Source organism: Ictidomys tridecemlineatus, chromosome 6 (genome assembly GCF_052094955.1).
Source record: "Ictidomys tridecemlineatus isolate mIctTri1 chromosome 6, mIctTri1.hap1, whole genome shotgun sequence".
Lineage (NCBI taxonomy): Eukaryota > Metazoa > Chordata > Mammalia > Rodentia > Sciuridae > Ictidomys > Ictidomys tridecemlineatus.
In genome coordinates, this window is record NC_135482.1 from 72,005,293 (window position 1) to 72,030,082 (window position 24,790).

Genomic DNA, 24,790 nt, shown 5'->3' on the forward strand with positions numbered 1-24,790 from the left:
GTGGGTTTTGTACAGGAAAGAAGCTTTGGAAATATCCAGATGTTGTGTATCCATTATATTAAAATGACACGTTGGGTTGAATGAAAATAGGATCAAACTCATGTTTGCATGCACACGGTTGATCTGGCCTTTCACTCTGGGAGCTTGTGATTGATTAACCAATGATATGATTTATCGGTTCAAATGAAGAAAAACTAGATTTAAAAAAATCTGTCTAATCATCTAACAATCTTACTTTTTAATAAACTGACATATAAGGCATTTGATTCTGCTGAAAATTAGTGCCGAGATGTTTTTCCAAAATTTATTCCTGAATTATCAACTCAATAAATGAACTAAGTGCTAAGGACTAAATTTTGTCCTCCAAAAATTCATATGCTGAAAACTCTAATTCCGGCACATTTGATCTTCACTTTCCGGCTCGAGAACTGTGAGAAATTCCTGTTGTTTAAGCCACCCAGTTGATGTTATTTTGTTATAGCTGCCTGAGCAGACTAAAATACATCCTATCATTATAAATAATCTCAATCACTTTACTGATCCTGTTTCCAGCTTCCCTGATTTTTTTCTTGGCTTTGTATGACATGAGTGGCAGGCAAGAGGAGCATGAATATATACTGAATGTTTAGTTAGCATCTGTTAGGCACTGTACATATCTAATGCGATCCTGGAAGGAATATGTGACACAATGATCTATATAAGAAGTGGTTCAAGACAACTTTATTGAAAAAAAAGTGATAGAAATGTACACAGTTTATAATCCACAATTAGGAGTCTTCTAAATAGTATACATGTATAACTAATTTATATCTGTTAACCACAGTGGACAATGAAAATAAAACACTCCTTGATAACTTTTCTTAAGGATAATCAATAATTTATTTCTTTTTTATTGTCACAGTTATCACAATTACCTAGCTACATGACCAATGTCACTACAAATCACAGGAAGATTGTCCACCTACACTTTACTGAGACAAAGACAATGGCCATTTATGGGTTAAAAGTACAAGGTGTTAAAAAGAGGTGTTTATATGTGTAAACAGGATGTGGCATGTGATTTATTAACAGGTTCAAATTAGTACATATTATGCAAAGAAGCAAGCATAGAAATTGTTTTGGCATTGAATTATTAAAGTAGAAAATAAGTAAACTAGAGAAATAAATCCAGATTTTTAACTTACAATAGATACATTAAGGTAGGAAATTAATTGGCTTCTCAGTATTTTTGTTCAAGTTTTTTTTTTTTTTGCTTGTTTTCTTTCCTTTCGTTTTTTTGTTTTGTTTTGTTTTATATAAATGAGTAATATGAATATATCACAAGTTAAGGAAAAGATCTCAGCCAAAAAAGAAGGTACTGGCATATGAAAAACAAATGAAAAATTACCAGGTTATTTTGCTTACAAAAAATTTAAACTATAAAGAGTCACAAAATATATATAAAAACGCCACATTGAACGAGGCAATCATACTCTACCGAAACTGGTAGCACCCTCTGAAAATCAGTTGCATTCCATTCATTTGGTCATACGGTGGTGACAGACAAGAAGGCATTATGAACTCTTGTGCCATCGGGAGACTTGGCGCCATGGGTCATCAGTTCTTGGATTGTCATCCAGTTATCCAAAATTTTCTTGTTTCTCTTTTTCATCATCTTTTTGTGACTCAGTTCAATGATGTTGATCTCCTTCTTGCCCTCGCTGCCACTCTGAGGACTCTCCTTAAGGCATTCCAGCCGGCTCCGCATCATGAACTCCCGGCGCCTCCGCTGCTCTTTGGCCCGAACCAGGTGTTGCTTCCTCTCCTCTTTGCTCCAGTAGCGCCCCATTTTCATCTCACTCATGGTGTCGTCGTCTGTGGTCATGCCACTCCGCTCCTCCTTGATCTTTAAGGCACGTTCCTTCAGAATTCGGTCTCGCACTGGTCTCTTGGTGATGTACCGGGTCCCGTCACTCCTAATTTTTACCTTCCACTCCATCTTGGGCTCGGAACCCTTCTGAGATTCCTTGCACATGCTCACCAAACTCAGCTGGCTCTGGGCATACTCCACCGCAGACTTCTGTTGGATTAACTGCATGTAGCTTTGATAATGGCGAGCGTGGGCTGGGATGTTTGCATACCTATAGGAGGAGCTGTGGTAAGGAGAGAGGTAAGGGACGTGTTCACTGACTGTCTTCTCATGATCTGGAAGCGTGCTGCTTTCCAAACTCTTCTCCTGGCTTTCAATGCTACAAACTTGTTCAGTGGTTTTGGCTTTGGTGGAGGTTGACTCTTTGCTATTCTGTCCAGAAGGTGCTTGGTGGGTTGCAATTGTGCTTCTCAGGTTTTTCTTATTGGTGAGGTTGATCAATCTGGGAAGGGAACTGTCAGGGGAACGGTCTACGGTTAGTGGTGTACTTCTGCAGCTCTCAGCTGTGTTATAAGCACTGGAACTGTCCTTGTCTGACTTCTCTGGATGTTCTATGATGTCATCTAATTTCCCCCTTTGCATATCGAGGCTGGTGTTGTAATTTCGGAAGCCTCCATCATGTAAAGCCCAGATGTCTCCATATTGGTCTGTCACTTTCTGGAGCCTGTGAGCCTGCATAATATTCTGGCACTCAAGTTCAATGTTTCTTAGCTCTTCGTTAAGTAACTGTAGCTCATGCTCCACTCCCTCTTGCTCCCCCTGATTGCACTCAATTGTGCTGCTTGAGTAATACAGGTCATACTCTCCATGGTTTTGAATCTTGCATTTGAGCTCCAAGAGCTGCCGGAATCTTTCACACTCCTCATCGTGGTTGCCAACACAGTCTGAGTCAATGTATTCACCACACACAAAGCTCTCGTTGCACTGAAGTTCCACGCTTCCTAGGGTGTCTTGGCTTTGCCCCAGCTCTCTCTTGCTCTTCAAAGATGTACCGCTGGGGTCCTCTGCTGCGTTCTCCTGCTCTGAGCTCTCCTCATTTCTCAGGCTCTCATCTGTGCGCCCCACCCCACTGTCCTTCTCGTGGTTGTTGGAGGAGGATGTTGCTGTGTCTGTTGTGCCTTCTTCTTCTTCTTGCTTTTTTGGCTGAGAAAATAAAGTTGAGAGAACAAAGGAAAATGATTTTGAAAAACATTGATTGTTGAAAATTGCTTGTAAAACAATGCTTCTTGGCAAAATGCAATTCCTAGAAAGCTGCTCTAGTTTTAGTATCTATATAAAGATATAGATTAGTATCAGGAATAAGGGCAATTAGCTCATGGAAACCTTTTAGGCAATGAAATAGAGAAAATGAAAGTTGCTTGGTTGTGCCTGTGATATTCACTTGGGTATAAATAACAGGACCCATGTAAATGAGTGACTCTTTTTTTTTCTTTTAATTTAAGCAAACAAAGTGACATGGGAGTTGCTTTTATAGATTTTTCTCGTATTTGAGAATCTCTGAGATGAAGATGTATAAATGAAACACTGTTATGAATCTCTGAGAGGGAAATACATAAAAAGATAAGACACAATATGTTGATGGTCTTCAGCTATATGAGACCTGGAGTTCAGAGGCCATAGTCACCTATTTTTTTTTCTTTTGAGTTTTCTTCAAGTTTAGAGCCAACTTTATTGACTTAGTAATATGCTGACAATCGTAAGCCCAACACTACAAAATTGCAGGATGAGTTTTACTTTGTGTATGAGAGCCCAAAATCTTTCCATCTATAGATGTGGAAGGTTAATCCCAGATGAATTCAGGTTATTACTAACAGAGAGGGATAAGAGGCAAAGCTGGTTGCCAGCATGGCATATTCTTGGGTACATGTGTTGACCTCAGTGCATCTTGAAATCATGTCTCTCAAAAGCAACAACAATTTCTTAGGGCTCATTTCAGTTACATAAAAATATTTTTCTACTTTCAACCAGTAATTTCTTTCAGATATAAGAATTGGTGCATTGCAAGTAAAATCAGCTAAGGCCTGGACCCATTTGGACATAAATTCCTTCAATAACAAAGTTCTTTAGTTATACCAGGAAAAGCCTCCAGGCCTGGCAGTAACCATTCTTAGGCTTTGGAACCAGCTTTTTAAGAATGGAAATGAGCAGAAGAAGCCAGGTTGTCTGGTTGATGATGTCAAAAACTCAAATGATCCTGCACAGAACCTAACATACCCAGTTTATAAAGAGGCATGTGAAGAGGCATGCCAATCCAAATAGTAAGCAACTTTACTTCCTCCCTGTAAGTTCCCCTGCTCCAACTAACCGGGGAAGCAGATTTCAGTTCCTTTTTAGCTCTTGGACCCTTTTTTGATTGACAACACAATAAATATTTTTTATTTGTACAAAAGCTTGGTGCATTATATTGGCTTCCATGTGTTCTGGGCAGTGGTTGCTTGTTTAATAACATTTCTAGTGATCCAGATAGACCTTGAGTCCTGGGACAGACTCTCTGGGGTTCTTTTGTCTTTCAGCAGGGTGCAGTTGTGGTTGCTGAACTTTGGTGGCCACTTGGACTGATGTTAGTCTGGAAGGCGCAACTGCCTGAGCATACTTCCTCTGCAGCATTGCTAACCATCTGAGCCTGTTTTATTTTTGTAAAACTGAACCGCTCCCAAGAACAAGAAGTAACTGGGAGAGTAAGACTATTGAGAACAACTCTGCCTCAAACTGAACTCTCTCTCTGATTTAGGGGTATGAATGGCCCCTCTAGTTTTGACTTTTGAGATGAAATAATCTCTGTGGGAGTTCTGGTATTTTCCAATTTCTGGAGTCTGTATTTAGAGTGAAAATAATAAGGATTCATTGATCGGCTACTTAGTAGTTTTCTGGTCTGCTCTGGAGGACACTATGACTTAATGTAATTGTTTTATTTTTATGTTTTGCCTATTACTGGTAGTCTGTAATGATTATAAAAAATGTGTTTGTAATAATCATTTTGAAGGTAAGAGATTATTTGGTGGCTAACATAGTCCTATTAGAATATTTATCTACTTGAAGGTCCCTGGACACAGAGGAAAGAGATGAATGCCCCCTGCAGCCTTCTCTGTCCCCACAGGTGACTAGATTTTTATGGAGGTAACTCACCTCTAATATGCAATGGCCTAACCTCCTCTGAAGAACACACCCTACTCGTGAGGGATTCCCATGAGAGTGGTCCTAATACCTTGAGCCATCTCACACCCCAGAGTTGTTCTTGGGGTTTTCTGAGACACACAAAAGGGGATATCTGGCCCACTGGTGACTCTGAGAAAGAATCCCCAAAAAGGAGCATATTATTGGACTGAAAGGCTTTCTAAACACTCATTCTCGTTGTAGTTATCGGATAGATAAGCTTCTCAAATAATGGTCCTGAAGACATCACTGGACAGAAATTAATTCAAACCCATCAAAGTAAGCTGCCTCCAGAATTCCTAGGAATAGTTTGGGTGGGGTTCCTGCGGCCACTTCCCTCTTTTTGGTCGGGTTTCCCCTATACCTTTATAACATAATTGAGCTCATGTTAATGTCTTATGGATTCCCCCTCCCACCCCACCCAGTAAATTCACTTTTGTTTCTTTGCACCTGTTTTACTATTTTTTGGATTAGCAAACCTGATTTAAAAATCTCTCATAATTACCTTTAAGATAATTCTTAGAACTACAATTATAGAGTTAACATGCAAAGGCTTTTAGCTCTCTTTCTAATCTGTAGATTATTCAAGGTTGCTCAGAAGTTTGTTATTTCAGTTAGTCCTAACTAAAAGGGTAATATCTAAGAATTAACTCTGAGATTCATTGAGATAAAGAAATCTCAAAGAAGGTTTTTTCTTTTTTTCTTTTTTAATTTAAGCAAACAAAGTGACAAGGGAATTGCTTTACTTGAAACATTTGGTCCAAAGCATAAGAGTTGTAAATGAATATTAGCAGGTGACCTTAACTTGTTTGATTTGGTCATGAATATACTTTGTTTATACACACACACACACACACACACACACACACACACACACACATACACACACACACACACATGCATAACTACTCCCTGTTAGATTTTGCCTTTTATAGAGAATAATTTGTCTCTGCCTTAATGAGGTACATATGTAGTTCTTTCTCTGTGAATGGGGTAAAGTGATTTTCTCCTCTGGCACATCATATAAAAATTATACAATAGTAACAGGGCAGTTCTAGATTATATTTGCCTTACATCTAAGTTTATTTACTACAGCATATATTTCTTTTCTCTAACAGGTATACTTACATAATTAAATATAGTAAAAACTGTTAATGGTAAAGAGGGATGGAATGTGTAATAAAAGGTATTAAAAACAAGTCTAAAAAGATTTCTCTAGTTAATTGCTATTTTGTTCCACATAACAAATGTAACATAATTTGGAGGGAAAAGATGATCCTGTATCATGTCATATTCTAGGATTCTTAATCTTTTCCTAAAAAATTTTTCCTCACTTGTTAAAAACATACTGATTTTCCTCAACAATGGTGAGGTGCTAAGTAACTCAGTGAGACCCTATCTCTAAATAAAATACAAAAAAGGGCTCGAGATGTGGCTCAGTGGTTGAGTGCCGCCGGGTTCAATCCCTGGTACCCACCCCACCACTACCATCACCAGAAAAAAAAAATTACTGATTTTGGTTCTTCTTTTTATGGTGCTAGAGATTGAACCCAGGGTCTTGCATGTGCCAGGCAAGCACTCTACCACTGAGCTATATCCCCAGCCCTAGGACATATTGATTTTAAATGTTTTATTGATAACAAAGTTATAAGTGATCATAACTGACAGTGGAAACTTCTTGCAACTTCTGGCATCTCTGACTATAAGGTCACAATAGTATCAAATGTGTTGAGGTCTGCCTACTGTGCCTCAGACATTATTGATATTGTATGTTTGAGTTTATCACACTAATTACAATGATATTTTTTCACATATTTTGTAATGAACTGAAAAAACTACCGGAAGACTAGTTTGTTTTTTCTTTACATGCAGTTGAAGTACTGCAGTCAAATTATGCTAAGGGAGATGTTGCACAATATTTCAGTAGCAGCCGTACGGGGCAGGAAGTGTATGGAAAATGAAACTTTTTCATATCAGTAGGCATATGTATAGTTAGATATTTAATTTTAATTGAATTCCCTTTTCTTTTGTTACTGGTCTATGAATAATGGGCAAAATAGTTTTCCATTCTCAGACCTAGAATTCCTGGCTTCTAATGTAATGCTGCTCTGTCATTTATCATTTCCCTATGGAATTATTACAGTGACAGGCAATGTTTCTACCAAGACATTTCTAATGTAGTATTATTGTTTATAGGGGCAAAAGACTTTTAAAGGTTTCTGTACTTCTCATCATTTTTCAGTTTCATGGGTGAAGAAAAATTTCCACACAATAAGAATCTAACCTCAGGGACATCTAATGTTACCTCAAAAGACCTAACATTTGTATTACGTCTGATGAGTAGGCAGCATTTGACACCATATCACTTCACCTGGGCAGGATTTCTCCCTTCCCTTTTTCAACATCCTCCTGTCAATTCTGTATCAGGTCACATTTTGTATCTGAGAGAGAAAAAGCCTGGAGCGAGGACTTTCTTGCTTACAACTAGCAACTGCCACCAAAAATATCTTTATTTCTGGCCAGTGCTGAAGTCATACATAAAAAATTCAGTCTGTCTCACCTATATTGAAAAGCAATGAACACAGTAGCAGAGTCACTTCTAAGCATAAACTGCAGGCTGTGTGGTATCCAAGGAGCAATGGTCAGCACATGAGTACATCAAACATGGCTAGGCAAATGTGTAGTTTGCCATCTGATGATTTATTAATATATGGACATGCGCACCCACATGTTTGTCCTGAGATGTTAGCATGTAAACACGTTTCATTATTCAGCTGGGTTAAGTGACAGAATGTTTGTTTCATGTGGTTAAGCCTGTCAGGATTTTTTAAAAATCATTTTTTAGAAGTATTAAGAATTAATATTTAAAATAGGATGATAATTAAACAAAGCAGTAAACTGAGATTGAAGTGGTAACAAAATTACATCAAGCAGATGAATATCATGAATTTAAAAATCCAAATTATTTGATATTGGTTTTATATAGTGAGAAAGTAAAAATAATGAAAAAGATGCCAAGCCTCACTTTGCCATAGCCACTCTGTGATCTTTTACTATTGATTAGTTATTTAAGAACAGAAATTCTGTCAGTTTTTACAAAAAAAGTTTTATTTTTTGCATTCTGAGTATTCAAGTGTGGTACTTGGAAAGTAATAGAAACTAAAAATTTTTGTTAAATGAGTGGGTGACTTTAAGACCAAATGATATCAAAATCTCAAATGATGTCATAGAAGATGTTGCACAATGTGTCAACAGCAGCCATTGGACCAAAGATAAGTCTGATTTTTCAGGGGTATACAGATGTAATCATGCCACCGAACATGCAGATAAGATTGATGGCTTACATCATGTCTCATTATTATCCAATAGTCATAACCTAAATACTCAAACAGATACATTAACATTGTAAAGTTTAAATATTACTTTTTGAAGGTTTGCCTCATGGGATATAGTTCATCTCCAGCTAGCATATTAGCAAGCAGCTCACGGTTTTACTATAAATTTCTGTAATTAGGTTGAAACAGTACCTGGGTCAACATTTGAATACTATTGTACTCTATTAACAACAGTCTCTAAGCTTCTCAAGTTAGAAATATTCTTAACAGAAAAAAAAAATGTATTCCTTCGGCTTCATTTGAGATGATCATTTGCTCTAAAAAATTACCATTACAGAGATGTTTGATCAAACCCTTAGATTGTGTTTTTTTTTTCTCCATTTATGGTTCCACATTTAAAGAAAGAACTAGCAACATTTCAAATGCTATCATTCAAATTGTTGGCCCTACCTGCTCCACCTCATTGGCAGTGTGCTGCATTGCTTCATTATGCTGTTCTTCCAACATTTCTAAGTTTAACTCCTCTAAGAATTCATTCCTTTCATCTTCCAGCCAGCCTTCATCCAGCTGCAAAAGAATATATTAGTACATTATATTATGTTAGTGAGAACTCATGCTAAAATAGGGTAAACTTAAGTGGCGATGCCTGACCAGTTCCTTTTATCATAATGATTCTCTTCAGAATATCAGCCTCCTATAGTTCACCTCTCAGAAAGAAGAAAAGGTAATACAAAAAATAAAATTGGATTCTTTTATCCTTTCCTGTAACAGTGCTACAGATTTTCTCCCATAACTGAGTAAATCTCACAGCATAGAACATTACCTTCTTTCAAAATGTATGAAAAGCATACTGCATAATCCACAGCTGTCATGCTCATTACTTCCAACAGTCCCTGAGTTGAAAGAACTGCAATGATACTAATAGGACTATGGGGCAATTAGGTGCTTTTTTCCCTTACAACAACCCCCAATGAGATCATCTGCAAAGTCACCCCACAGGCTGATGTAAGCCTCATCCTGTTTTTGTTGTTTCTTTGTTTTCGTTTTTTACTTTTAGACGGGTAATTCCCAAGGTAACAAGATAGTTGACAAGATGGAACTAACATCTATTTCATTTGTAAATAATGGACACAAAAAATACATCAATGCTGTCTCATGTCTGTTTGTTTATTTTCTCAGGCACTGGGTATCAAACCTAGGGCCTCATGCATACAAAGCCTGTGCTCTCTCACTGAGCTACAACCCCAGATCCCATCCTATATTAATTCACTTTTGAGGCTCAATTACTAGAAAAAAAGACTTGTTGGTGGCCGATGAAGCTGTGTATAGCATATAGGGCTTTATTTGTGGGTGCAAGATGCATGTGTTCTTGTGGGAATCTTACACAAATGAAACTGAATAAATGCTTTTGTCTCCTCCACAAAATGAATTGAAAAGTTGGTGATTACCTTGCTAATATGATTGGTGTTGACAGTCAATACAGCTAATTTGCCTCAAAGTGGATTCTGGAGCTGGATTACATAAATTAGCTGTCTATAGTTATTAAATGAATTAGGTTATTGTCAAAACTCTGCTTTACTCTGTGTTACAAAGAAATGACTTTCTAGTGAGCAAACATGGACAATAGAGTACTTTCACCAACAAACTGGTAAAATAAGCTTTTAAATTGAATTGAACTTTTAAAACTTTAAAACATACACAAACCTGAAAGAGGCTAGAGTTGCAGCTCAGTGATAGAGCTCTTGCCTAGCACACATGTAAGGAACTGGGTTTGATCCCCAGCACCACATGAAAATCAATAAATAAAATAAAGGTATTATTTCCATCCACAACTAAAAAAAAAATAAAAAATACAAAATAAACCTGTAAGGTCAATAAAACCTCATCAAAGAGGAATGAGCATGTATGTATCACTTTCATTAACAAGAAGGCAAATCATAGATTTTGTGTTATCTATTAAAGACCATGTAGAACAAACTCTAATCCAATGGGAGCCAAAAGTATAGACACAATTTTGACCCTCATTTATCTTAATATGGCCTGAATAAATTGACCTAACTGCACTCCACTGACTTTGATATGCAGATGAGCTATGATAGTCATGCTGACTAAAATTTTAAATTCAGTCCAATTTATAATTGTCCAAATTTACATTCTGTAATCTCTTTTAAGTGTCATGAAGCTACAAATGCCGGACTCTAAAAGAAATTACTTAAAGCTAAAAATGTTTGCTTTTCATGAACACAGCAAGGATTTTTTCTTTAATTAGTTCAAAACAAAATATTTCCTAATACTGATATAGTGAGTGATGGAACAGAGTCTTTTGAGGTTTAAATGAAGTGGTAGAAAAGGTAAAAAGAACTAAGTAGAAATTAATGATTCCCTATTACTCTTTTCATATGGGCTAACACTATACAACCCTGAGATGTCATCTACAGTCAGCATGCCTATTTTAATAAACTTCCCTGCAGGCTGGGAAGTAGAGGGAGATTCTTCTTGCTGGCTTCCTTTCCCTATTGTATTTCCCTTTCTACCTAGACATTCACTCACTGCTGTCTGAGTCTAATGCTTCAACAGAGATTGGCATCCCTCTTGAGCTGAGCTGCAGGAAAGGAAGAATTGTCTGCATAATACAGTGAGGATCTGTCTGTACCAGAGTGGACAATATGTAACATTGCAGAAAAAGGAACAATATACACTGTCTCAAAAGTAGTGGCTACAGGTTCCTATGAGAACCCTCTCTGCCCCTATGTCCTGAGGGGAATAGGACAGAAAAGCAATATCTTTAATGGTCTGAGGAAGAAAATGGGCAGGAAATGAAAGAGAGGTGACAGGGAATGAAGGAAATGAGTTATTTAAAAAATATTGCACAGATGCACAATACTGCCGCTAGCAACTTTGTAGATCATTTCCAAGAATCTAGCGAGTATTCGAAGCATTTTTAAAAAAACATTCTAAAAGCACACAAAATGCTTCTACATTCTCCCTGAATAAAATACGCATGCAAAAAAATGCAGTGAGATATATTAACTTTGATAGGGAAAAATGGGTAATATAAAGACAACTTTTTTGTTTGCTTTTTTTTGGAGGGTGGGTGGGTAGTGACTTTATATCATGTCTGCTTAAATTGCATTTTTAAGGTGTGTATTTTCTTTGCTGATTTCTCTGGAAATCTGATTTTCTATAGGCAATTAGCTTCCTTTCAGTGCAATGAAGCCTTCTTTAGGATCAATGAGCTAATGCACATCCTGATTTTGACGAGCAGGGTAGCATCCTATGGAGTCAGAGGACCATCTTTGATCAACTGGGGAAAGTAAGTCTCATTTGAAAATTCATTCTCCAATATTGATTCTTTTGAGGGAAAGACCAGGAGTGTAGCCAAATATTCAAAGATGCCACTGGTTCTGCCAAGCATATGTATTCCATCAAAGATTCAGAGGATCTGGTCCTGTGTCATTAATTTCTATTCTTTTCATAGCCCATTATGGCCATTATGTGGCATAGTTTAAGGAAATGCCTTTAGTTCTAAATTAATGAGTTTCTCTAGCAGTTACACAAAAAGGGCAGGAAACCACCTTGTAATATAAAGATTTCTTTTGCATGACTGAGTTCATTTCAATTTACCATGAATTTCACTAATATTTAGCCCTTTTATTCTGTTCTTTTTCAAGAAAATGTGATCAGTGAGATAACAGATTTGAGAAATTTCCAGGTAATTGTTACAGTCTCATTCGTATTTCAAAAATTCATTACCACCTAGGCAACCCAGCCAGTTGTGTGGGGTCAGTTCCCTACTCCTAAGACCTCAGGTGTGTGACTCTATTCTGCTCCAGGCTATGGCCGACTTTTATGAGAACCATTTAGAATGGTCAAGGGCATAAAGGAAATATATGCGGAAAGGGTGATCTTTTATAACCACTATATTCAAGTCAGGACTCAGTCTGACACTGAAATACACTTACTCAATGTAATTTATAGATAGTATGTAGTTACTGAGTCTGAAAAATATCAGATCAATAACCTAAGAGACAAATGGCGATATAACTAACTTCACTCAAACTACTGACAGATGGATAGAACGGTGACAATGTATTGTCCTTTCTGCATTGTGGTAGGATATAAAAAGGATATAAAAGGAAGTACCAATAGTACATTTCTTCCACCATTACCTCTCCTTTATTTTCATGACATCTTCCTCGGTAAAGATATAACAGAATTCCTTTAGAAACATCAGATTTTTGGTTGGACAAATGTTTCTGTCATATCGAACTTGGAAAAAAATTCACTTAATATATATATGGGACCACACCAAACTACATAAAATACCTTACATGACAGCTATTAAATATGCTAATGTTCTCATTAGAGATTCTTTCACCATACCTTCATATGCCAATTAAGTATTTTTTTAGATAGGAAGCTAATGTGAGGATTCACACAAAATTAAAAATCATATAAAGTCAACCATTTGTGTGACTTCATTTAAAAACTGGCAAGTGGAAAGAGAGAATAATGATTCAATTTTGTGTGCTTTAAATATCCTCAAGTGGGATATTTAGCTGGTATTCTGTATAAGGCAGTCTTCAATGTATACTTTTTTTTGGTAAAGTTGGTAAATTAGGAAAGATCAGTCTTGGTTGTATTTTGTATGCTTGGTTTTACAGGTATCTGTGAGGTTGATTTGATGTAGAATAGCAGATAATGATTGTAGTTTCATCCACAAAGTCAGTGAATATCGAGTACAGTCTGAGGACTCTTGATCTCCGTTCTGACCTGAATCTCTGGCCTTGCAACAAGCAGCACGATTCGCTTACACTCATCACTAGACAGCAATGCCACTGCTTCTTCTCGATTCTGGACATCTTCCCCATTTATCTAGAAAACAAATGAAAGTGGCACATTAGTTTCCATTTCCACAATGCTGCGCACAATAAATGGCAAATATCAGCTCATTTATGGTAAATGTATGGACAATGAAGCTCACACAATGGGCTCATCTTCAGCCCCTCCGTGGAAAGTGCCTTCACTCAATTACGCGCTTACTGTAAGAGCCATATCGATCCCTGAAGGATGGCGGACATCAGAGGAAGCAGTTATGTTCATAAATGTCCAACCTGCGCCCTGGCAACATACATCTAGCAACACAATTAACCAGCCCCTGACAGGTGACGTTCATCTTTCTCCGCTCAGAGTAATGGAAGTGTCACTCTGAGATAATAGTGCTGGGGGAAGCAGGACCGGCAATACCACAACTGAAATCCGTCATCCTGCATGCTTGCTGTGAGCCAATTAGAGGGCTGCAGTATTATCTCTCACCAGGCGATGCTCCCAAGCCACTGCTGATTGCATTTTCACTTAATCATTTCATATTTGTGTGTGGGTCTGACTCAGATGCCCAAACATCACTCAGGGTGTATCTCAGTGCTTAGCTAATCAAAAGGAGAAACTCATCAGTAACCTCCTCATCAAAACTCCAGCTCCTTTCTAAGATTTCCTAACCCTAAACTCATGCAATATCTTAACTACACTTCAATGTTTTTTAAAAAATTAACATAGAATAAGTTTGACTTGTTAATAAAAATGAGGGAAAGAATCCGATCTTCAGTAAACTTTAAGCTACACAGAAAAGACTCCTATGGCATTTGAAATCTGCTTTTTTACTTTTTCTAAGTTCTAAAGATAGAATAAATGAAACATCTAAAGTTTGTATTTTAAACTAGACTTTCAGGATCAAATGTATTTAGCTTTTAGTTTTTGTTTTAGTATTTAAAAATTAAAATCTTAAATGTTGAATTTTAAGACAGATAATAAACATTTTCATATATAATATATAATCAAAATATATGAAAAGAAATTTTTCATATATTTTACCTAAGGCAAGTATTAAATTATTTCAATAAGAGACATATGGAAAATATGGCTGCACTAACCATTTTTTCCATAATTAATATCCTTTACTAAGGATTGTTGTGTAAAACATTAAGTAGACTACTGTGGTTTCCCCCTGTGAGACTCAGGGAGGCTGGCTGATGAAAGGAAGATAGACACAGTGATTAGGAAGCAAGAAATCTCAACTTTAGACCATAATAATGGTCTTTTTTAAAAATAAATAAATTTATTTATTTTTATGTGTTGCTGAGGATCAAACCCTCTGCCTCAGAAGTGCCAGTCAAGCACTCTCTCACGGTGCCACAATCCCAGCCCCCACAATTATGATCTTTATTCCTAGCCTCTTATCATATGTTTAAAAAGCCCACAATCCAACCCACATGTTACATCTTCTCTGAAAAATGCAAATACTACCTGCGTTTCTTGCTTATAATGCAAACAAGAAAGCCAACTTTTACAAGTTTCATGTGCGTTGTTTTTTTGTTTTTCAACTACAAATAAAATCTGTCAACCTAGAAAACAGGATCCATGATCCCAAAGTGGGGAATAATGACAGAAAAGGGTATGTTGTGGTTGTTTTTTTTCTGATAAATGTATCAGAAAAGTTATGTATGTATTGTATCCAAGGTCTTTTTTTTTTTTCCTCAAAGATAAATTTGGGTCTTCATGGATTCTACTGTACCTCCTCCATTCTATACTAAGTCTTATTTTAAAATAATGACTATGATTTTTATTCTCTTTTACCTTGGAGGGCTTATGTTCACTTTAAAATAATTCTTAGTAGTATAGCTGTAATACAATTATATGTTTGTCAAACATGAACCTAATCATTTCATCTCCTCTCCCCTATGGGCACATTTTGATTTTAACTAAGTTGAGTTGAATGATTTCACACAGGTTATCTTCACCTTTTCTGTTTGAAATATAATTCTTACTACATTTCCCCCAGTCTCCACTCAAAAATGAACATATGTTCCCATTCTTCATCTGAATTTCACTTGCCATCAATCTAAATATTCCTCATTCATATCAGCCTAAAGTTGTTATTATGTTTGCTACTTTAAAATGCATATAATAATGGTGCAGAGGGTTGTTATAGAAGGTTTAAATAAGTGATTGGTACAAAAAATCGTATTCAATGTTGGTACACATTAGTATTGATGCAATTGTTATAGTTATCACCATTTATATTTTAATTCTCAGTAAAGGCAAGACTCTTTCCTGTTATTTCTTGTTAAACGAAGCAAATATATTCATAAACAATAATTAAATCCACAGCAGTGAACGTGGTTCTATTTAGAAAGATATTTACCTCCTATTTATTAACTCTTAGCCATCAGGAAAAAATATGGTTTTCTCTTTTCAGTCCCTTTCCTGTTGGTATTCATCTTTCTCCTCTGAAAACTCCTCTGGAGAGCTTGGTCTCCAGTTCTGCCAATTAGTCCTACTTTTTGTTTGGGGAGGAGTTGGTGCAGATGAGTTGTTGCAGAAACACTTACAGTCAGAATCATACCAACGATGAAATGAATTTGCCTCAGAAATATGGCATTAAAATGTAATTTACTGTTTTCTTTTTCAAAATAAGGAACACTTTAGCCAAATGGTTGGTAGATCCCATTGTACTCAGGATTTAGTTTGATGCCCAAACTCATATTAAGGCAAGAAATATAGTCATGTGTTTCAGAAGATTCCTCTCAAGAAATGAAAAGCTTTTAGGAATGGTACCACATAGAGCCTCCAAACTTCAATTTCCCGTGCTCCGGAAAAAAATGGCTTATGGAGTCAGGATTGCTTGTGGGGAAGTTGTCTAGAAGACCCCAGACTGACATAAAGGTGGAGAACCTCATAGCAAGGGAAGGAGACCTACAACTAATCAAGTCTCTCCTCTTACTGAAGGAACTCAATTTTAAGCGGAGAGAGAGGAAGAGAACCAAGAGGAGATAATATGTAACTTTTTTTAATAAATGAGGGAAATATTTGTGGATAACGTATATCCCAGTTTACATAATCATATGTAAAGATTACTTTCAAGATGGATATTACTTTTGTCTTAGGAGAGATACGGGAGTCAAAAATATCATGTTAGGCCAAATCTCCTGCATGGATATGAGAGAGAAAGAGCCTAAATACTTAGAAATGGTCTGATATAGCTTCTCTGCTTGTATGTACCAATTTTTGTTTCCTATATTATTGTACCCCAGAGGTTGATTGGTGACTGAAATTCTTGGCACCCAACTACCTACAGAATTTCTTAGGAAAAATCAATAATCTTAAGTAGAAAAGGAAAGATTTATTTCAAGTCTGTTTATATTTTAATATGGAGAGAAAAGGGTGAGTACAAAGTATAGAGATATAGATATTCAAAGAACACCAACAGGAAATAGCTATTCATAGGGAAGAAAATTCAAAAGTAGGAAGAAATTCTGAGGATAAGTTTATGTGTAGCACACAGAAAGGGCTCATTAGAAGTCTCCATATTCCACTGTTGAGTTCTGGCAGAGATCTGTCTGGAAGTAATCCTTCGGAACATGTCGTACTTCCTGGCCAGCATGAGACTGGGCTGCTTACCTGGAGTGTTACACACTTCCCATGCCAAGGAGAAAACAGAACGCAGTGGTTTCTCCTTGGGAAAGCTGATCATTTATTTCAGCATTTAACTCTTGCTTTCTAGCTCACAAATACTTTCTTTGGTTGTGCAATTTAGTAAGAGGACTTCCCTAGGATAATTACTATGGATGAATTTGACACAAGTTCTAGGCAGTGGCACAGAAACAGAACCATCAAGCACTTGCAAAGGGAAAATTCATGAGAACCAGCAAGGTTCTCATGAAGCTATCCTAAGTGTGAGTACATGTGATGTTTTTTGTGTGAGGTCATTTCACAAGCACCTGGTGTGCTAAATGGAAAAAAATCTTAGCTACTCACTAAGGGCAGGACCATAAACTGTGCTCTACTTAGGTCATTGTGAACAGAAAATTAGAATCCCAATTGCTCTAAAGAGATTCATTTAAATAAAAGCCAGCCAGGAAACCTCAAGGATAAGGAGTAAATCCTCTGTTTCCCTCACTCTCATTTCCCTGGGAAAGGAGTCATTAATTGTTCATTACATGGTATCCCATAATCTCTCATCAGCCATATGGGAGCTATTTGTCTATGGGTACAATTTTGTCACAGTTTTACTTAATATAATTCCACAATCACCCTTAAGACATTGCTGCCTATGTGCACAGATAGAATTGAGTTCTAGGCTTTTTAATGTGACATGTATTTATTCATTAAGTGTGACATATTTGTCACAGAATATAAAGTAATCAGGCAGCAAACAACACTTTATCAATCCTGCTGTTGTTTCTTCAATGAACCAACTCCATTAAGGAATGTTTTATCATCTTGCAGATTTTTCTTCAGAAATTTATCCACCCACAATATAGCTGAGACTCTAGAAATGTCAAAACATTGTATGCATGTAAGGAAAGGTGAATTTTATTTCTAAAATGACACCCACAGGACTAATTTTAATAACTGTGTTTGTGTATCTGGCCTATGTGAGGGTGGTTAGCTGGAAATTAGCAAAGAAGTCAGGTGAGAAAATAATAGAAGGTGGTGTGGAGAGTAGATGGTGAGAAGAAGTGGCAGCTGGTGTTAGCCAAGAGATCAGTAAGAAAAATGACAATATGTAGACTCAGTACATCCAAATAGGGTCAGTTAATATCAGGGCACAAAATGTCCTACATGTTTCAGTCATTGAGCTTTTCATTTCATTATTGCATTGTGTAATGATTGCTGGGTATAGCATGACCCTGAGCATCAAAAGGTAGCATCATTTTTAGTATATTTAATTGGAGATGTTAACAAAATGAACAGTACATTTTAAATTATTTTCAAATTTAAAGAGTAAGCATTTTAAAAGCTTTGTGCCTGGATGATACACTAAAATGGTACTCTTAATTTCTCAATGAGGCTGTATAGGTCTTATTTATCTTATCAACTGACTAGCTCCTTTCATTCATTGAATTATTCCTGTGGATTGTGAAAGATGATGCAAATATGATGGCAAATAAGACTATGTCTTGGTTTCCTGGTTCACTTTTTCTTCCTGTGATGAATCCAAAGACAGACACAATTCCATTTTGTTTAACTACAAGTCTCCACTTACCATTCTCACAGAACTAAAAATGATTCTCTGCAAACTAGTAGGACTCCAAGTGACCATTAACTCATTATCCTTAACTAATGGGAATCTTAGAAGATGTTTTGATGAAAAGGGAGTTCTGCTACAGAGAGGAAAAGGTATAAAGAAGTGGTGGGATTCAGTGAGTGTCCCCTTGAAGAAGGAAGAGAAGAAAAGGCTGCAGATGCACAGCCACATCATGACAGTGTCACCCTGTATTGTGACCCTCTATGTAAACTGATGTCTTCCTGGGACAGGTTGCCCAGAATGCTGGGAGGCAACTATCATAAATTTGAAACTGAGATTTTTCCAAAGAAACATCCTCTGGAGGTCCACATACAGCAAGGAGAAATGGAAACTGTGTCACCCCAACTAGAAGTTCTGTTGGGTGTTTTAACAGTGTGTACTCCTTCAACTTGCTATTATAGTGGTCCTCTCTCTTTTACAGTTGTGATTGACAGTGAAGCTCAACCTAGAAGGATCTCTGTTCTTATTGGGGGTTGATGGGGACACAGGAGCTGGGGAGCCTGTGTCTTTCGGCATCCACTCTTTATGGGAGAGGACTCTGAAGGGATGGAATATGTACAGGCAGGTTTGGAGCAGAAACTCAAACTTTTGTTCTTCCTGATTTGCCTGGAACTTTCTTGGCAGCCCTGCAATCTCTCTGTGTTCTGCTTATTGTCTCCCTCATTAAACTGATATTTAATCACTTTCTATATTTTCACATTTCTATATGAAGAAGAAATTGTATTTCCTGGCCCCAGCAACTCATTAGTGAGTGGTTGAACCTTCTTCAGATGTCAAAACTTTCATATAGTAAAGGATCATCTGGATCCAAGTTCACCTAATTTATTCTAGACAAGGCAGCAATTGTTACTGCTGATGCTGCTAGAAATAATAGCCACTAATGGTTATTAAACACTTTCACACACTGGGTTCAGCATTTTTCATGCATAATATGTGATCTTCACAACAATAATAGGTTATATAATTGTTACCACTTTCTAAGATGTGAAAATGGACTTGAAATGAAAGGAGGTTAAGTGATGTGCCCAGCCAAGCCAATGGTGGACCTAGGAGTTGAAGTCCAGGAATCCCACTCCAGAGATTGATATTAACCCATTAATTATTATCTGATAACTCTTAAGAAATGCTACCATCTTTACTTTAAAAATGTTCAAATGGTAGCTTTTCTATTTCATAGATGTTGATATACAAAAGCAAAGCAAAATCTGTTCTCTAATGTTTTATAGGAAACATAATAAAAACTTTTGGGTAGACAGTAGGAGATTTAAGGAAATAACCACACCACATACTTGCAAAATTCGATCCCCTTCTCGAATCCGTCCATCCTTGGCTGCGATGCTATTTGGATCTACCTGCAATGGAAAGGATATACATCTTTAAAAGGGCAGTCAGTATCCACCCAAGAACTTACAGATTCAGTTTTAAGTTCCTGGTTCAAAATTCTCTATTGATTTTTGACAGAGTGCATGTTGTATTTTTATCCATCAAAAATTACTACTCCTAGCCAGGCATGGTGGTAATCCCAGGGGCTCCAGAGGCTGAGGCAGGAGGATCTAATATTCAAAGACAGCCTCAGCAATGGTGAGGTGCTAATCAATTCAAGGTCTAAATATTATATAAAATAGGGCAGGGGATGAATTCCTGAATTCAATTCCAGGTACCCCCCCAAAAAATTACTAATCCTAAAAATGTAAATAGACTATTTTAGAGTTAACAATAATAAAATGAAGTGGATTAGAGTAGAACTTGATTTGAAGACATTTTTTCTCCCTCCTTCCATCCATCCCTTCCTTCTTTCTCTTTCCTTTTTTTTCCCCACATTCATTCATTTATTTCTGAATCTCAGTTGTCAGATGGTCTTCAGCTGACATGAAATGTTAATGTTAGGATTCTCTGGACCCAGGAAATTTTCTTTCTACTAAGTCAGTCTTTAAATCCTGCCCTGGCTGTCTTAGAAAAGCTGATAGATATACTATAAGTCTACATTTATTAAAGGGATTTCTGTCTCATAAGTATATTAATTTATGAAGGGATTTAAACCTATCTTGCTTAAGAAATGAAAAAAGAAATCCTAGCTATACATTTTATTACTCAGTATCACTTTACATACAGGATCAAGTATTTTAACTGTAAACTATTTTAGAATAAATAGATATTTAAAGGTCTAGCAAGAGTGTATCAACATTTTAATGTGCTGAACTTGAGTGATGACTTACAGTTCACCGGGGGAATTCCACCTATATGATTTCAAACTATTTACTTGGCTTGTTGCTTCAAAACTTTTTCCAAGAAAAGTATTTCAAATGTAGCTTGAGGTTGATCCAGCCTACCCAGATCTTTGCCACCTAACAACTGAGTCTTAAGTGATAAATCAAATGCATGCAACTATAATTACACAGAGGAGAGGTAAGAACAACATTCCTTCCAAGTTCATATGCTCAGTTTCTGTGGTTTCTTATCATCCCTGGAAAGTGAAGCTTCAAATCTGACATTTAAATAGTAAATAGAGACTTATCAAAAGGAAGTGAGGGATCATCAATCAATTATATCCCATTTAAAAGCTATTCACAATCTAAAACTTTGTCTTCAAAACTATAATCAAACTAATTTCAAACTCTTAGCTTTCTACCTCTGTGCTTATTACAAAAGATAGTTCAGTAGGTATTTCTTTTACTTTCTCAATTTAATCAGAGGGATTGTCATAGCTTTACATTTGAAAGAAGTATATAGATCAAATATTCTCTGGAGCATTTACCATCGGAAGAGCCAGTCAGCAAATTCTTTGGAAAAATGATAAATAATACATTCTACATTTATCAAGCTGTGTAGTTTTTCTGACTTTGTTAATTATGTGATCACTTTCATATTCTAAACAGCTCTACAAAAACAATAATATAAAGATTGTTGCATTGAATTTCTAGTTGAGAAAGCTGAAGCCTGTCATGTTAGGTAATATTTTCAGCACCATAGCCATGAGAACTTGGAACAACATGGAAGAGCAATTGTATATTAGTTTGTCTAACTCTTGAGTATTTTTCTACAGGAATATAGATAGATAGCTTCTACACATACACACACACAGACACACACACACACACACTTATATAAGTGTGTGTTTGCATGCTGTGTGTAATTTTCAATCATATGTAAATATAGTTTTTTCTTTAAAAAAAACTCCATACTTTTCTATTTCTCATAAAATGATCTTTGGAAGTTTTAAAAAAATCATCTATGGTAATAAATTTTACTGGACACTTTTTCAAAATAATTAATTGCAAAGGGTTTTCACCTTTAGTTCCTCACTTCTTAAAAGTGATTATGAGATTGAAAGAAACTGATAGATGTGCTCCTTGGGTATTCAAATTTATCCATCTCATCACTAGAGTAAAAGACGTGATTATTTCGAACATTAACTTAAAATAATTAGCTAATGCTATTGTTAACAGAACAATAAAAGAAGCAATGGAATGGAAGGACAAATGTTTGCAGATCAAAAACTTTGCTCCACTCCCTGCATTCTTATGAGAATTTATTCAAATTTAGACAATGTTACTACTTTCACACTTTTCCTTGCTGGGATTCTATGGTAAAAGCATCCACATTAAACAAGCTGATAATAATTACATTACTTGGGCAGCATAATTTACTTTCCTAATTGAAAGTGACAGTATTGGAACGTGGCCAATGCTTCACATTCAAGCCTTGCAAGGATTTTCTCATTGTGAGTCCTTTCATTCCATCCCTCCCTTTCCTCCCCCGCTCCACAGCATTCTTACCTCACTGACATAAATGCCCATGTCTTCTTCATCATCTGTTCTGTAGCAGACTGTCAGACCGAGCTTCTCCTGACTGCTAACACGACACAACTCGACCTCCTGAGAGAACAGCACACAGAGCGACATTTATCTCAGAGAAATCTCACAGCAGAATGGAGAAGGCACAAATATTCTTTGGGTCACCCTGGGAAGTTTGAATATTACTGCCCAACATCTGAAATTAACTCGTGTGACCCAAATTATCAAAATTTACCTTCAATGTGTATTTCTAAATATTCATCCCAATGTTACATATCTCCATTGTGAAGTTGTTAAATACGAACATTATGTGATCTTACATATTCATGTTATTGTGAAGTTGGAAATATGTAAGGTCACAAAATGTTAATATATATATATATATATATATATATACAAATTATCAATCTATAAAATATTTGAAAACATCAAAGTAGATAGCAAAATCTCCTAAAATGTGTTTTCCTTTAAAAAAACATTTAAGTAAAATAAATTTAATAACATAAGTTTAAATTGAAAAAAAAAAACTCCATTGGACACATTCCATCAGTTCTTTTGAGTTCTCTACAATGTGACAATAAGCAAGTGTTTCATGAGGTCAGGTTAAGGTTTTCTATTGTTTTATAGAAACTCTCACCCTTGGAAAGAAATGGGTTCATCCAGGCTGAAGGGAGAGACATCAACAGTCATATGGGGCAGAGGCAATGATTCAAAATGCAGCAGTAAATGAACATGAAAATACATTTACTGAAATACATGGCTAAGGGGCTTGAAATGTCAGACCTTAGATAATGTATACTGAATCTATTTCCTGATTTATGTTCAGTAAAATAATAAAAAGTTCAGTGTATTTCACTTTTATATCATGAAACAGACTTGTACTACTTTCAGAAGCAGAAGACTTCAGGATAAATCACCTTAATTCCCAGCATTAAAACTCAAATTGATGCTGTAATCATGGAGCACTTGTTCCTATTGGATGAAGAATATATAGTAAATAATCAGAAGAGGAAGGACAAAATATATTTAAATTGGAAGTGAAATCTGGATCACATTTCTGGGACTCAGCTCTGAGGGAATTATGCCTTTGTCTGTGTTGCCTAATGCCCCTTCTCCATTGCCTGCAAGAGGCATGGTCTTGATGCTCAGTAAACGCCAGGAAGGTTGCTTGGTTTTACTTCAAAATTTTTTCTACTGCACATTGCATTTTACAAAATAATTTTTATGGAGTTTTTCTTTGAAGGAAATAGATTTGTGTATGTGTGTGTGTGTGTGTGTGTAAAGAAGATTACTAAGTTTAACAGTAAAGTGCTAAATGTTTGTGTTCCCAAAATTTATACATTGAAACTCAAATCCCAAAGTGAATGTTTTAGGTGGTTGGGGCCTTTGGGAGGTGATTAGGACATAAGGATTGAGACTCCACGAATACATTTAGTCTCCTTATGAAAGAAGTCCCAGTGAGCTAGCTTGCAACAAGCTGGGAGATGTGCACTCTGAAAGGAAGTAAGCCTTCACCAGACACCAATATGCTGTCACGTTGACTTCCTAGCCTCTATTTCTGTGAGAAATAAGTTTCTGCTATTTATAAGCCACACTGTTTATGCTATTTTATTATAGTAGCCAGGATGGACTAAGACATAAAATATACATTTAACTGTCGAGGATTTGAAATAGTTATTTAGCAAACTATTTGGTAAATAAAGAAGATTCACTTCACTTCAAACAAGAGGATATTTTCTAGAACATTTTGCTACATTAGAAGAAATAGTATCCCTTTCAATTTTTGTGTTTCAGTGAAGTCCTTGTCATTGGATAGTGACCATTTATTTTAATGATATGCTATAAACTATGTGTAAATCCTTAGGGTATTTACTATCCTAGACTCCAGTGACCCATAATTTTCACAGCTAACAGCAAATAAAACTAAATTTAGGTCCTCTATCCTGAGACAAGTGCTGCAAATTAGTGAAATACATGAAACCCTGAAGAACTCACTTTTTGCTGGTGGGCAAAGGTATTACAAATTATGTTAGTGGTTAAAAAGGTTATGGTATATGCTGAACAGTCACCAAAAGAGGTGGAAAAATTCCCTGATATAGATGAAGAACAGTAAATAGTGACATGATTTGGCACCAGAAACAAACATGTACACACCAAGCAAGGGTCTTTTAAAAACTGGCCACAATTAATGCCTCCAGAGGGAAGGAATACTTGAGTAAACCTGTACTATTAGGAAGGAAATACAGTGACAGAAGAGCTTCCATTACAGCAACCAGGTACGCAGTTAGTAAAGGAGCCTATGATTCCTGAGAGACCTATAGGGAACCTAAATACTCCATAAACAACTGACACTGGGCTTTTAAATCAAGGCAAATAAGAAGCTGTAGTCAAAGTCGAAATCCATTGACTTTCAATGTCCTGCTGTAAACTCACAATATTGTGGGAAGACATTTTTGGAAGGGAACGCTCTTTTGGAGTGTTTTCTTTATATTCTCAATGGTATGCCTTGATA

The 24,790-nt window shown here is 36.3% G+C and overlaps 1 protein-coding gene across 2 annotated transcripts in view; it reads right to left on the minus strand.

The window, feature by feature from the left end:
- Positions 1 to 705: 705 nt before the first annotated feature.
- Pdzrn4 (PDZ domain containing ring finger 4) overlaps positions 706 to 24,790 on the minus strand; it is a 351,420-nt gene continuing 327,335 nt past the window's right edge. For both annotated transcript variants that reach the window (XM_005324834.4, XM_040280800.2), the window contains 5 exons: positions 22,261 to 22,359; positions 19,774 to 19,836; positions 13,171 to 13,272; positions 8,848 to 8,964; positions 706 to 3,052 (listed from right to left, as the gene is read on the minus strand). In XM_005324834.4, coding sequence (XP_005324891.2) covers positions 1,526 to 3,052; positions 8,848 to 8,964; positions 13,171 to 13,272; positions 19,774 to 19,836; positions 22,261 to 22,359 — 1,908 coding nt within the window. In that variant the 3' untranslated portion in view covers positions 706 to 1,525. The remainder of the gene's footprint in view (positions 3,053 to 8,847; positions 8,965 to 13,170; positions 13,273 to 19,773; positions 19,837 to 22,260; positions 22,360 to 24,790) is intronic.